Genomic DNA, 16,383 nt, shown 5'->3' with positions numbered 1-16,383 from the left:
TTTGTTTCGTTTCGCTTCATTTTGTTTTAAGAATAAGAGGAAGTGTCAAAAGAGATGTGGCAAAAGAGAACCTGCAGGAGCCTTCGCCCTCAGAAACATTCTTATTCCACGGTTTCTTCACTCCCCCAGCTCTTACTCTAAGCCAGATGCCACTACTCCAGGGTCACGCTCAGCACTAGCAGTTTGAATCTGCAAGGGCCACACGTTCCAAATCCAAATGGACAAGACCATTAACCAATCACAGAGCCAGGTTTCCTTTTCCCGAGTTCAATGATGTCTGCCCTATGGAAGACAGTGATGAGAAGAAAGGGGCGGGCCAAGGGGAAAAACGTTGGAAAGCACCACCTATCCAACCTCCCATCAGCACTAAAGTGATTTTTCAGAATTGGGATCTTGCTTTCAGCTTCTGTCTTTATATTGTCAAGATGTCTCTTTCTAAGAAATTAACTTTGGACAAGCTAGATGTTAAAGGCAAGCGAGTCATCATGAGAGTAGATTTTAATGTCCCCATGAAGAAGAACCAGATTACAAATAACCAGAGAATCAAAGCTTCCATCCCAAGCATCAAGTACTGTCTAGATAATGGAGCCAGGTCAGTAGTTCTTATGAGTCATCTAGGTCGACCTAATGGTGTTCCCATGCCAGATAAATACTCACTAGAGCCTGTTGCTGCCGAGCTCAAATCCTTACTGGGCAAGGATGTTCTGTTTCTAAAGGACTGTGTGGGCCCAGAAGTGGAGAAAGCCTGTGCGAACCCAGCTACTGGTTCAGTTATCCTACTGGAGAACCTGCGCTTTCATGTGGAGGAAGAAGGAAAAGGCCAAGATCCTTCTGGAAATAAGCTTAAAGCTGAACCAGATAAAGTAAAAGCCTTCCGAGCATCACTCTCCAAACTAGGGGATGTCTATGTCAATGATGCTTTTGGCACTGCTCACCGGGCCCACAGTTCTATGGTGGGAGTGGATCTGCCCCAGAAAGCATCTGGATTCCTGATGAAAAAAGAGCTGGATTATTTTGCCAAAGCCTTGGAAAACCCAGAGAGACCCTTTCTGGCTATACTTGGTGGAGCCAAAGTAGCAGACAAAATCCAACTTATCCAAAATATGCTGGATAAGGTCAATGAGATGATAATTGGTGGTGGAATGGCTTTTACCTTCCTTAAGGTACTCAACAACATGGAGATTGGTGCATCCCTCTTTGATGAAGAGGGGGCCAAGATTGTCAAACGTATCATAGCTAAAGCCAGCGAGAAAGGTGTGAACATTACCTTTCCTGTCGACTTTGTCACTGCTGACAAATTTGAGGAGAACGCTAAGGTTGGCCACGCCACTATAGCATCAGGCATACCTGCTGGCTGGATGGCTTTAGACTGTGGTCCTGAGACCCATAAGAAAAATGCTCAGGTTGTGGCCCAAGCCAAGCTAATTGTGTGGAATGGTCCTGTAGGGGTATTTGAATGGGATGCATTTGCTAAGGGAACAAAAGCTCTTATGGATGAAATTGTGAAAGCCACTTCTAGGGGCTGCATCACTATTATAGGAGGTGGTGACACTGCTACCTGCTGTGCCAAATGGAACACTGAAGATAAAGTCAGCCATGTGAGCACTGGAGGAGGTGCTAGTCTGGAACTCCTGGAAGGTAAAGTCCTTCCTGGAGTGGAAGCCCTCAGCAACGTATAGCTGACAATTTTCCTTTCCACTATTTCCTGTCTGTAGGCTTTAATTCAACTTAGTGCTCTACATTACATCTTGACTTTTTTAGAGTTTACGCCTACCAAGGCCTAGGCAATGACTAAGGGGTTAGTTATCAGGAACTCTTATCACCAGTACAACAATGCAACTCATTTTAGTTCTGTCATGCTTTTGCCTGCTCTCTTCAAGATCTCAGTTGAACTTGTGATTCATAGGGAGGATATACTCTTACGTTGCTTATTAAAGTGTGTTGAATAAGCTTAATCTCTCTTTTTTTTATATTTTACTCCATGTTTGTTATTGTTTTACTACTTGAAGCATGGAAAATAAGACAAAACCCAAGTTGGGGAAAGTTGGAGTAGAAGCTAACAAACAAAGTGCTCAAATAAATCAAGAAAAATATTTCCATTTAAGAATTCCTGGGTAACAAAGCTCTGCTAAAAGGCCATTTCTTTCTAAATAAGAAGAGAAATGAGAGGTATTTATCAAACTCAAGAAGTTAAAAAAAAGGAAAGTAAACCCAAGAAAGGAATTATGTCTCTGTGTGTGGATACACAAGAGAATATACATATGTGTCTGTAAGAATGGGAACTACAGATCAAATCTGGGCTTTAAATAAAGAAGAGATTATTTTATTTTTAGAGCAGATATTGTTTAGTAAATAAATAATACAACTACTGAATCTTAAAACTGAGTTTTAGAGATAATAAATACGTAAATAGTCATAACAAAGAAATATAAAAAATCTTTTGTATTAGAAGATAGAATAAGAAAATTCTCAGAAATGTAGAAGAAATTAAAACACTTATTGGAAAATATTTTGTCTAGTTCTGTAGATAAAGAGTTGGCATAGACAATACTGTTAATTTAAGAGCAAAAATGCACAATTAAAAATCAATAGAGTCTGTTACTAAAAGAAAGTGGAGGGGTCACAAATACTGAGGGGACAGTAATGGCTTCTGATAGACTGTCACTCTGGCCCCCCGGTACCCATGTACAAGTATCCATATATCATTCCTACATAAAGAAAGCACCATTTCTCCAAGAGGTATAATCAAAGTCCAGTTACTGCATCCCACTCAAAACTGGGTATCTCTGGGTGATGCATAATATTTTCCATGTGGTCCAGTGAGGAGCCCAACAGTCTAGTGAACAGAAAGGTGCAGTCATTTATTTCTCTTCTGCTTCTGACACCCATACATAACATACAGTGGTGGGAAAGAAATAGAAAAGCAGCAATTTAAAAACCTTCACCTAAAAAAGTCATTAGTTCATTGTAATTGTGAAATAAATGATACTGGCTCAGAATTTCAAAAGCCCTCCGAACCAGCAGTGAAAGAACTTCCGTGGTTAGACTGGTTTTGTTCTCTGGGAGGAAGTTTCTTATTCATTGTCCTTTTTTGGCCCCATGTTTTGTCACCTGGGAAATTTTCCTTGTTTCCTCATTTTCCCTGCCATCTGCCAAAGCAGATGTTGGGGAGTTGGGCCACATTGGGCTACTGCACAGCTTTCTTGGCTTCCTCTCTGCTGGAACAGTGTTAAGAAATCAAGGATTTCTTCATATATCACATAGCTGAAAACCTCTTAAGGCCAAGCTAGTGACTTTTCAACTTTCTGAAGAATCAAGAACCCTGTGTAAAAGAAACTCACTCAAAAATGTCTTCTAATGATGTTTCTTCATCCTCTGACTCTTGCTTTTAATTAATCGGTGGCTTTGTTGGGCTCACTTTCCTTTTCTTCATTTTCTTCACGACCTTCTAAAAAAGTAGGCAGGAGTGGGAAGGCAACACCTATACCTTGATTATTTGTCTGTGACCTCCTCATATTTTTGGCTGAGGAGTCCAAATGGGAGGCTTTTGACAATCTTTCTTTTGTGGTTTGTGAGATTAAGATAGTTAGTTTTTCCAACTCTGAGAAAACTCATGTGCGTGGTGTATTGGCTAACCTAAAATAGGTTTCAGGCAAGGAGATTGTCCAATATTTCCTGGATATGTTCGTTTTTTTTTAATTGTGGTATTTGCTTAAAACAGCATGTAACATCCTGAACATACTGATATTTTGCCTCTTTCTAAACAGTTTCCCCATAGCTTTAGGCTCTATAGGAATGTGTTCTGCCTACTACAGTACCGTAGACAGTAGTTTTACCAAATGCCACAGCAGAAAATGATCGTCACCTTCCAGCCTTCCATGCCACTTTACCCATTTCCTTCCACTTGACATCTAAGCAAATGCCATGTTTTTTTGAGATTGTTTTAAGGCATCTCACTTACAGGTAACAATTTCTACATTAGTTAGTGTCTAGACTAGTGGTCTTCACCAGGGACCATTTTTACTTGTACAGGGCATCTGCCAAAGAATGGAAACATCTTTGTTAATCACAGCTGAGATGAGAAGAGGTACTATAGGCATCTTGTAACTATGGTTAAGGGTGCTACTAAACAATCTATGACACATAGCACAACCTTCACAACAAGGTACCATCTAACCCAAAATATCAACATAAATGTGTCTTTCTTTTTTATGTGACATTCCGGGGTCAGTATGGGAAAGTAGCCACCTTTTGAGTTTATCCAAAGACTCAGGCTAGCAAAATGGCTCTGTTAGCACGACACCCAGCTTCCATCTCTACAAGCAGGAAGATCAATTCAATTGTTGATGTTTTCCAGGCAACTGGGTAGAGAAAGAGGAATCCAGAGCAAGCACCATGTCTTTGAGAAAGAGAACTGGAAGTTCTTATGGCCTGAACTGAGCCAAATGATCATATCTAGCTTGTAGGGAACAAGGACAATGCGTTCTTTGACTGGGTGATTATGGGTTTAGTTAAAACTATTACTGGGGCACCTGGGTAGCTCAGTAGGTTAAGCCTCTGCCTTCAGCTCAGGTCATGATCTCAGGACCCTGGGATCGAGCCCCACACTGGGCTCTCTGTTCAGCAGGGAGCCTGCTTCCCCCCTCTCTGCCTGCCCCTCTGCCTACTTGTGATCTCTGTCTCTGTCAAATAAATAAATAAAATCTTAAAAAAAAAAACTATTACTAAAAAGACAGTAAAGGTGAGTTTAAAACAGCGTCAAACAGAAAAACCTATTAAAAATCTTACATGCTTAGTGAAATAAGTCAATCGGAGAAAGACAACTATCATATGATCTCCCTGATATGAGGACGTGGAGATGCAACATGGGGGGTTAGGGGGATAGGAGAAGAAGAAATGAAACAAGATGGCATTGGGAGGGAGACAAACCATAAGTGACTCTTAATCTCACAAAACAAACTGAGGGTTGCTGGGGGGAGGGGGATTGGAGGGGGGAGGGGGGTTATGGACATTGGGGAGGGTATGTGCTATGGAGAGTGCTGTGAAGTGTGTAAACCTGGTGATTCACAGACCTGTACCCCTGGGGATAAAAATACATTATATGTTTATAAAAAAAATAAGAAATAAATAAAAAATTAAAAACAAAAAAACAAAAAACAAAACAAAACAAAATCTTACAAGGCACCAAAAGATCTTGGAGATCATGTTTTTGTACATGATTTTTTAAAAGATTTTATTTATTTATTTGAGTGACAGAGAGATCATGAGTGGTATGAGGGGCACAGGGAAAAGCAGACTCTCCATTGAGCAAGGAACCTGATTCAGGGCTTGATCACGTGACTCTGGGATCATGACCTGAGCTCAAGGCAGACCCTTAAATGACTGATCCACCCAGGTGCTCCTTTTGTACCTGATTTAACCTAAGATAAAGAAGAACATTCAGAGATTAAGTACACGTCATCGGGAAACAATTATGAAAGAAATTAAAATGAGTTAAGAAGACAATCATATGAGATTGAAAATAAGCTGACAAAAGGTTAAAAAAAAAGAGATGATAAATTCAAGTACTGCTAGTACAGAATATCAGATGGTGTTAGAACAGTTCAATAAAATAATTGAAACTGTAGGGAAAGGAATCAGTGCCTTGAAAAACCTGAATTCGGTAAAGATCTAGAAGGTAAGAAATAATTGTTTGTGGGGCACCTGGGTGGCTCAGTGGGTTAAAGCCTCTGCTTTCAGTTCAGGTCATGATCCCGGGGTCCTGTGATCGAGCCCCGCATCAGGTTCTCTGCTCAGCGGGAGGCCTGCTTCTCTTCTTCTCTCTCTCTGCCTACTTGTGATCTCTGTCTGTTGAATGAATAAATGAAATCTTTAAAAAAAAAAAAGAAAATTGTTTGTGTGTGTGTGAATATATATACACATACTTACATATCACACATATACACATATGACACACACATACACACCCAAATATTTTGGGGGTGACGAGGTGGCTCAGTTGGTTAAATATCTGACTCTTGATTTCAGTTCAGGTCATGATCTCAGGGTTGTAAGATTGAACCCCCATGCTTGGGATTCTCTCCCTTTGCCCCTTCCCCTCATACTCTCTCTTTTTCTCTCAAAAAAAAAATTAATTAAAAAAATATATAATATATATATTTTTTGTATAGTAGTAATTGAAATTTTATTTTATTAATTTTATTTTACTGTTTAAACTTATTTTTTATTTTTTAAAGTTTCTATTCAAATTCTAGACAGTTAACATGCAGTGTAATATTAGTTTAAGGTATAAAAATTTAGTGACTCAACACTTCCATACAGCACTCAGTGCTCATCAGAGCAAGTGCATTCTTTAATCCCCATCACCTATTTCACCTATTTTTATAGCCACGTCTTGTAATTATGTACCTTAAAAGTATTTAAAAGTTTTCTACTTATTAAAACCAATTCAAAGTAGAAACTTCAAGGTGTTACCACAAGATGGTCGTCCATTTAAAGAAGCATGCATACATTTATTGGTCTATAATTAGATAAACAGCTAATTGCCCGGAAAATCTTCAGTTCTTAGACCAAGCCATCAGCAAATAAAGCCTCTAGGCATGTTACGGAAAGATGATACGTCCCATCAGGAGGAAGAAGGCAATATAGATTTGTAGTGAGGAATGCCCAGTAGAGGGTTCTCAGAAGCTTGGGATTAAAAATATATCAGGTAGACTAGAGGCCTCAGATGTATACTGTTGGAGCAATGTGTGTGCCCAGTGTGTGGTTCCCAGCCAGCTGCAGCAACACCCAGAAACTTGTTAGAAAGCTTGTTAAAAATGCAGATTACTGGGTTATCCTTAAAACCTACTGGCTCACAGCCGCTGGGGGTTGTTGTCTGCTTTGACAAGTTCTACAATGTGTTTCTTTCAGTTAAAATTTGAGAACCATTGGTATGGAACAAAGATCACTTTAAAAGGAAACAGAAAAATGGGCAAAAGATGTGGAACATTTTACTATAAAGGGAAAAAGAAATGACAAATAAACATGTGAAGGCATTAAAAAAATAAAAAGGAAACAGGAATTATTCTAAGGATAATCATGTCACTATCTAGCTTTAACTATGGCAAATCATTTTCACTTCTCTGGACTTTTTCATTTGAAAAATGATATCTATATATAATCTTAGATTATTTCTATTTCCCAAATTATGTCTCTGAAACCCTGATTGGTATACTTGAGACTATAGGCTACAATTTTTATCTAAGACTCTTGCTAAATAGAGAAAAGTGGCTCAGAAACTAATAGACAAATGACATAGAGGTCTAAATTAAAAGAAAAACAAACAAACAAACAAACAAAAAACAAGAACACCAGAACACCAGAACTTTGGCTCTCTGGCTATCCATTCCTTTTGCAATTTGACTCTTACTTCCTATATATGAAAGCCAATGTCCCCAAAACTACAGTGTCTGAGAACTTTAAAATATATAAATAGAATAAAATAGAATGAAATAGATTCAATTACTTTTTGCCTTATTAGATTCATTTAGATAAAAAAGAAGGTAAATCTGAAGTTTGTGTCTATAGGAGAAAATTGATAGCTCAGGAAGAGTTGCACATTTAAGGGTCTGGTTTGTTTTTGTTTGTTTCTTTGAAGCTATCATTTGATTGCTAGTGCAGATAGAAAAAAATAATCATAGTATATTCTTGTACAGTTTAAATTGGTCATTGATCATTTTTTCAATCAAGAAAATTTTATCTGCAATTAAGAAGACAGTGGATTTATCTGGCTAGGCCCAGATTTACCCTGCAAGAAGCTTTACTTCAATAACCCCCAATCCATACAATCAGACGAATGGATCACACCTCTGGGGTGTTTTCTTCTTCATGCAAACTTTTTGATTTACTCTTTTACATTATTGGAATTCTGCTTACACATCCATTTCCTCCAGATCTTGAAGGTCAGAGACTACATCTTACTCAAGGTTCTATTCCAGGGCCAGCTCAGTATTTAGCACAAAGCACATAGGAGGTTTCTCTTGGTGATGCTGAGCTTTGTAAATTGAAAGTGTAATTCATATGATATTCAAAGACAAATTATAAAGTAGAAGTTGCACAATGAGAACATAAATGTCCCGATGTGAACACTGTGCAGCAGGAAATCCGTTCTCACAACTGGGAAGTTTCTTTTCCTGTCAAAAGAAACTCAATATTCCATTTAACATAACACATTACAGAAAAGAAAGCAAGCTAGTCAGGATACAAGGTAGTCAAGATACAAGTTTATTAAAGAAAACACAGGAAGTAGAATTTCTATATAACAAGTGGGAAGTCTTTATGGAAAGTCACAGGAAGTTGATAATACATATTCTGCAAGCTTTAACAGGGGGAAGACAGACACATCCTTAACTCCTTGTCTACAAAATGGAAATTATATTAAGATAGATCAGGGGTGTGTGTGTGTGTGTGTGTGTGTGTGTGTGTGTGTGTGTGAAGACTACAGGAGATTGTCTTTCTACAGTACTCGTCAGTGTTTCACAAAAGTTCTAAACACTTCTATCATTAAGAATAGAAAGGTGGTTTATCTATACTGCTGCTTTTAGGATTAAGAACATTTCAGGAGATCAGAGCTCCATTGGAAAGAAGTATTAATATATACATAGTGTATAATAATATAATAATGTGTAATAAATAATACGAATATAAATATAAAATATTTATATATTTTATAAATATAAAATATTTAAATATAAAAATAAAATATGAAATAAATATAAATATAGATATAAAATAAAATAAAATAATAATATATATGGTTTCAAGGAAACCATATATATTAAATAAACTCAGTCTGGTGCCATAAAACATGTCAAGCCCTTTGTTCACCTGTAGTCTTGCACTATCCTTGGTAATGTTTGCACTGCATATGCTCTGGAGTACACTGAACTCTACTCTCCTTGAGCTCCAGGCATCTGCTCAGTGTTTAACACCTGCTTGGGCTGTCAAATTTCTAACACATCCTGTTCCCTCATGATGAAAAGGGCCACTATATCACTACTGAAGTTCTGACATACACTATCTTTTTTTTTTCTTTTTGTTTTAGTTCTTTTACCTGATACCTTGAAGGTGTACAAAGGAAGTACAACGTCCATTGATCTGTAGCCAAGGGAAGAGCAAGGATTACTATAGTAGAGAGCTGCTTATGTGATATCTTGCTGTACATTACTCTTTTTTTTTTACCTGGTTTTGCATGTATTCCAAATAATTTTTTTTAAATTTATTTATTCATTTGACAGAGATCACAAGTGGGCAGAGAGGCAGGCAGAGAGAGAGGGGAAGCAGGCTCCCCGTTGAGCAGAAAGCCCGATGTGGGGCTCGATCTCAGGACCCTGAGACCATGACCTGAGCCAAAGGCAGAGGCTTAACCCACTGAGCCACCCAGGCGCCCCTCCAAATAATTTTTTGAAGAGGAAACTATGTCGTATTGATTTGGGCATCTGCAACACATAAAATCTTATCTGATGCACTGTAGGATTCAACAAGTTCTTATTAAATGAATCAATAATTAAATGACAAATTATAAGTGCCCTTCCTTTTCACATGGGTTAGTAATAGATTCAGTTTATTGAGAAGTTACTTTAACCCCTGGACTAAGCACTTCATCAGGGGTAAGTCCTTTAATCCTTAGAACTATACTGCCAAATAAAGTCATCCCATTAATGAGTAAAAAATGTTAAGCTGAGAGAGAATGAGCATCTTGTCTAAGGTTGAGTACTGGAGATTATAGTCTGTGCTCTAACCATTATGGAGTACCATCCCATAGGATCTTTATTTAAAAAAAAAAAAAATATATATATATATATATATATATATATATATATATATATTTAGTTAGTTATTTTTTTTCCATTTTATTTATTTTTTTCAGCGTAACAGTATTCATTGTTTTTGCACAACACCCAGTGCTCCATGCAAAACATGCCCTCCCTATTACCCACCACCTGTTCCCCCAACCTCCCACCCCTGACCCTTCAAAACCCTCAGGTTGTTTTTCAGAGTCCATAGTCTCTTATGTTCGCTTCCCCTCCCCAATGTCCATAGCCCCCTCCCCCCTCCCAATCCCACCTCCCCCCAGCAACCCCCAGTTTGTTTTGTGAGATTAAGAGTCATTTATGGTTAGTTATTTTTTAAAAAAGATTTATTTATTTGAGAAGTGTGGGAAGGAGCACAGCGAGAGAGAAAATCCTGAAGTGGACTCCCTGCTGAGCATGGAGCCTGACCTGGGCCTCTGTCCCTGAGATCATGACCTAAACCGAAATCAAGAGTCAGGTGTTCAACTGACTGAGCCACCCAGGCACCCCTCATAGGGTCTTTTTTTCATTCAGGCAGGCTAAAACAATGACCCACAAATATTTTTAGAGATGTGAGAGAAAAAAATTAAGAAGCTATATTCTTGAAATATAATATTGTGTGTCAACTATACATCAATAAAAAATAAAAATAAAGCATAAAAAAGTCATATATATAGATACATATAGATGTATCTATATTTTCTACCTATATTTTGTTTTCCAATATTTCCTATTAGTTTTGATAATAACTGATCATTTTTGTTCATATGGCTCCATTGAGAGAGGTTTTATTTTTTGTTCTGGAGGATAAAATTACCTTTTGAGATTGCCATTACCTTTATAATTTTTTGAGAATGGAGGCTTCCATTGTCTGTGAAAAATAAATTTCTCATTAAAATATTCACAGGCTCGGCCCCTTGAGGTTAATAATTTCTTTTAAACATCACCACGTAAGTGTGAGCATGGTTTTTAATGTAGAAATACCTGAAACTAATGTAATATTGTGTAGCAAGTATACCTCAGGAAAAATTGGATTTTTTACAGTATTTATAATATTTAATGCTTGAGTGTAGAAATTCAAGAAAATATAAAATTATCTCTGCACCTTCCTTTTGGTGTCTTAATTAAAGAAGGCTTTTCCTTATACCTATAATTTAGATTACCCTTTTGCAGAGTCCTTAGAGGTGCTACATCTTGAAACAATTCACCATTCAAGATGTACAAGAGACACTTTGTAGAAACTTAAGGAAGGCAAATCAGCACAAAGTTTCAATCAACACAAAATCAGCAAGAATCTGTAGATACAGTCTCAGAAAGATCATTTTTAGGAAAGAGTACACACATGGCATTGGAGGATTCCCATAAAACTACATGGATCTACACTTCTCTCAAAACTATTCATCTAGTCCTGTTACATTCACTACATTTTGGAAAACACCATTGTCAGTGGTCCAAACTGATCTATTTCTGTTTCATACATGTGATTATATCCACATGTGCATCAGTGAATGTTAACAAACCACTTATTTAGCTACAAGAATTTAGATTCAGAAATGAATGAAGAATGGCAGAGGAAAAAAACTATTTAGCAAACAGAACAGTCTTAGATTTAGTGCTCAGTGAGGAAACTGAAGATCTATAGGACATGAGAAATTAGAATTGTTCCCTTCAAACTGACATAAACTATGCCTATGAATTTTTTGGAGTGCTAAAATATCCAAAATAAATAACTAGTTGTCCTCTAGGAGTGTGTCCTGTGGTTCTAAGAAGTTCATGATGATTGAGGTTTCCTAGGTTGGAAAGAACATTGTAACTAGTACAGACTTGATTACATGCTTAGGAGGATTAAGAATTTCAAATCTGGGGGAGTCAAGATGGCGGGGAAGTAGGAGGAGGCACCATTTCAACCTGTACCCTAAAGTGAGCTGATTACCTACCAAAGAACTCCGACCACCCATGAAATCAGCCTGAGATCAGAATTATACACGTCTGGATCTCTACTGGAGCAGAAGACGACAGTGGCAGGTAAAGCAGACTGGGAGCATCGGACTGATATCGGAAGATAAACAAAAGGGGGAGGGAGCCACCAGAGGTGACCGATTGGAAAGTAACACCCCAACACGAGAGTGCTCTGCATCTGGGGACCAGCATTAACTTGGAGTCTGGTTGAAAGCACTCAAAAAACAAACAGCAAAGGATCGCGGGGGGTAATAGTGGGAACCTGGGCAGTTAGGATCAGGGACCTAAGTCCCCGGACCCAGGACAGCCTCCCCTGGCACTGAGCCAGAGAGAGTGCGGCGGAGAAATCAGGTCTCCGTCCCTGAGCCGCCAGTGCACCTGAATGCCAGCGCGCCCGAGAACGAGTGGGGTCTGGCTCCCGTGAGGGGCTGGGAGCCCGGCCAGACGGCAATCCTGAAACGCGCGCGTCCCACACCCTCCCTTGGGATAGGTGCTCATAGGCGCTAGCCTGGAGCTCTGGCAGCCGGAAAAACCAGACATTCCCAGCCCGGGACAGCGGGAAAATCTCAGTGTGCGATCTCTGCTCAGAACATCTCTGGCGGTCTGGAGCTGCCTAGACAGCCACCGCTGCCCTGGTTTTGGGTACAACGAGGAGCTCCTGCATCCCCAGGGACAGTGACTCAGAACCGACTCTGCCAGCAGCTTTTGCAAAACAGTCTGAGGCTTCTCTCTGAGAGGGAGGTTGGGGTGCTGTTTGCTCTCCTCTAAACATCCAAAAACCATCAAAAGCTGTCAAGGTGAGAGAAAGCAGATGAAAGAACATAAAAACCCCCAGAGAACAAAAGGCTGAAAAAAACAGTTTCCTGAAAAAAAAAAAAAAAAAAAAAAAAAGAGCTCACCCCCTTGAGGGGAGCAGGAGGACCTAACTCAGGGAACATCATTGTCTGAAAACCCACGTGGCAGGTCCCTCCCCCAGAAAACCAACCAGGAAGGAAGAAGAAAAAAAAAAAAAAAAAAGACTACAAGAGAACAATCACCACTACTTCATAAATACAACTTTTATTTTTAACTCTTTACCAATATTCTGGTTCTTTTTTTATATACATACAGATAATTTTTTAACCTATTTACCATCACACTGAGATGTCCAGTACATCAAATTCTTTAATAACCTTCTAACCTGAACTTTTTGATACATACACCCGTGTTTTTTTTTTTCTATTTTTTTAATTCTTTTTTAATTTTAACTTAGTTTAGTCTAGTTTATTCTTTTTTTAATTTTTATTTTCTATTATACATATAGAGTTAAACTTCAAGGTAATCCCCTTTCCCCAATCAATGCTACCCCTATAGGCAAACCAGTTTCTAATACCCCTGTAACTTAGGAAAGTTGAGTCCCTTAACAAAAACATCAAGATACCTTCAGGAAGAATCAAAATAACCTTCCTCACCCACACTGAGAATCTATAACCATTCTCCCAATTTTTCCTTCTGTCAGTGTTTCTGTGAATTTGTGTTTGTCCTGATAATATATAAATCTTATACTTGGGGTTCTTTCTGATGAGGTTCTTCCCTTTTTTTTTTTTTGCTTATATATACATATTTTTTTCTCTTGTCATATACTTTTATCATTCTTTTTGTCTGTCTGTTTTTGTTTGTATACTCCACAAATCTTACCTTGTGGCCCATTTGGGCTGAGCCTTCTCTTTTATCTTCCCTTTTTTTCCTATCTCTCTCTCTCTTTTTTTTTTCCTTTTTTCTTTCCCCTTTTTTTTTCTTTCTTCTTCTCTATTTCTTTTTCTTTTCCTTTTTCTCTCATTTGGGTGGGGAATCCTGATTGCACAGAAGCGTTCCAGGGTGCACATTGACTGCACCACAATCGATAAGTCCAGCTGCATCTGTTTAGTCATCTCTTACCAAAATGACTAGGAGGAGGAATACCCAACAGAAGAAAAATACAGAGGATGGGCCTTCTGCAACAGAGCTAATGGCTATCGACATAGACAATATGTCAGAAAAGGAATTCAGACTAACAATTATCCAGGCAATAGCTAGGTTGGAGAAAGCCATGGATGACCAAACAATTGATTAGGGCAGAACTGAAAGCCACCAGGGATGATGTTCACAATGTTAGGGCAGAACTGAAAGCCACCAGGGATGATGCTCAAAATGCTCTCAATGAGTTCCAATCCAATCTAAATTCTCTAAAAGCTAGGGTAACTGAGACAGAAGATAGAATTAGTGATCTGGAGGACAAACAGATAGAGAGAAAGGATCAGGAGGAAGCCTGGAACAAACAGCTCAGAAGCCACGAAAACAGAATCAGGGAAATAAACGATGCCATGAAACGTTCCAACGTCAGAATTATTGGAATCCCTGAAGGGGAAGAAAAAGAAAGAAGTCTAGAAGATATAGTGGAAGAGGTTGTCTATGAAAAATTTCCCAATCTCACGAAAGGAAACAACGTTCATGTACTAGAGGCAGAAAGATTTCCTCCCAAGATTTTAGATTCTCAAAAGTCCTCACAGCACCTTATAGTTAGAATGGGGAATTATGTTTCAAGAGAGACCCTCTTAAAAGCAGCTAGGACAAAGAAGCTTCTTACATACAGAGGAAAGCCCATTAGAATAACGTCAGACCTTTCCACAGAGACCTGGAAAGCCAGGAAGGGCTGGCAAAATATATTCAGAGTACTAAATGAGAAGAACATGCAACCAAGAATACTCTATTCAGCAAGACTGACATTTAAAATGGATGGAGAGATAAAGAGTTTCCAAGACCGGCAAGGCTTAAAAGACTATGCAACCACCAAGCCGACACTGCAGGAAATATTAAGGGGGGTCCTATAAAAGAGAAAAAATCCTAAGAATATCATTGAACTGAAATATAAAAACAATCTATAGACAGAAAGACTTCAAAGGCAGCACGATGTCAATAAAAACCTATCTCTCAATAATCACTCTCAATGTGAATGGCCTAAATGTGCCCATAAAACGACACAGGGTTGCAGATTGGATAAAACGAGAGGACCCATCCATATGTTGTCTACAAGAGACCCATTTTGAACCTAAGGATACACCCAGACTGAAAGTGAAGGGATGGAGAAGCATCTTTCATGCCAATGGGCCTCAAAAGAAGGCCGGGGTAGCGATTCTCATATCAGATAAATTAGATTTTAAACTAAAGACTGTAGTCAGAGATACAGAAGGACACTACATAATTCTTAAAGGGACTATACGCCAAGACGATCTAACAATTGTGAATATCTATGCCCCCAATATGGGAGCACCCAATTACATAAGAAAACTATTAATCAAGATAAAGAGTCATATTGATATGAATACAATAATAGTAGGAGATCTTAATATGCCTCTCTCAGAAATAGACAGATCATCGAAGCAGAAAATTAATAAAGAAATAAGAGCATTGAATGAAACATTGGACCAGATGGACCTCATCGACGTATACAGAACATTCCACCCTAAAACAACAGAATACTCATTCTTCTCAAGTGCACATGGAACCTTCTCCAGAATAGACCACATACTGCGTCACAAAGCAGGACTCAACCGATACCAAAAGACTGACATTATTCCCTGCATATTCTCCGATCACAATGCTTTGAAACTGGAGCTCAATCACAAGGAAAAGTTCAGAAGGAACTCAAACACCTGGAAGCTAAAGACAACCTTGCTTAAGAATGCTTGGATCAACCAGGAGATCAAAGACGAACTTAAACAATTCATGGAAACCAATGAGAATGAAGACACCTCGGTCCAAAACCTATGGGATACACCAAAGGCGGTTCTAAGGGGGAAATACATAGCCATCCAAGCCTCCCTCAAAAACATTGAAAAATCCAGAATACACCAGCTGTCTCTACACCTTAAAGAACTGGAGAATCAACAACAAATCAAACCAACTCCACATGCAAAAAGGGAAATAATCAAGATTAGAGCAGAGATCAATGAGGTAGAAACGAGAGATACAGTAGAACGTATCAATGAAACTAGAAGCTGGTTTTTTGAAAGAATCAATAAGATCGATAAACCATTGGCCACACTAATCCAAAAGAAAAGAGAGAAAGCCCAAATTAATAAAATTATGAATGAAAAGGGAGAGATCACAACTAACACCAAGGAAATAGAAACAATCATCAGAAATTATTACCAACAGTTATATGCCAATAAGCTAAGCAACCTAGATGAAATGGATGCATTCCTGGAAAGCTACAAACTCCCAAAATTGAATCAGGAAGAAATTGACAACCTGAATAAACCGATATCTAGTAATGAGATTGAAGCAATGATCAAAAACCTCCCAAAAAACAAGAGCCCAGGACCTGACAGATTCCCTGGGGAATTCTACCAAACTTTCAAAGAAGAATTAACACCAATTCTCCTGAAGCTGTTCCAAAAAATTGAAGCAGAAGGAAAACTTCCAGATTCTTTTTATGAAGCCAGTGTTACCCTGATCCCCAAACCAGACAAAGACCCTACCAAAAAGGAGAATTTCAGACCAATATCACTGATGAATATGGATGCAAAGATTCTCAACAAGATCCTAGCACACAGGATCCAGCAGCACATTA

General features: G+C 38.5%; 1 protein-coding gene across 1 annotated transcript; it reads left to right on the top strand.

Moving 5' to 3' along the window:
• Window positions 1–425: 425 nt before the first annotated feature.
• On the top strand, window positions 426–1,679 carry PGK2 (phosphoglycerate kinase 2). Its single transcript, XM_046006586.1, has one exon. It carries the CDS (start codon window positions 426–428, stop codon window positions 1,677–1,679), a length of 1,254 nt encoding a protein of 417 aa, XP_045862542.1.
• The last annotated feature ends 14,704 nt before the right edge of the window (window positions 1,680–16,383 follow it).

Source organism: Meles meles, chromosome 5 (genome assembly GCF_922984935.1).
Source record: "Meles meles chromosome 5, mMelMel3.1 paternal haplotype, whole genome shotgun sequence".
Lineage (NCBI taxonomy): Eukaryota > Metazoa > Chordata > Mammalia > Carnivora > Mustelidae > Meles > Meles meles.
Note: the sequence above shows the minus strand (reverse complement) of the source record. Positions and strands in the feature narration are given on the sequence as shown.

Excerpts from the sequence above, each read along its gene's own strand:
- PGK2 (XM_046006586.1), top strand. The coding sequence starts at position 426 with ATGTCTCTTTCTAAGAAATTAACTTTGGACAAGCTAGATGTTAAAGGC.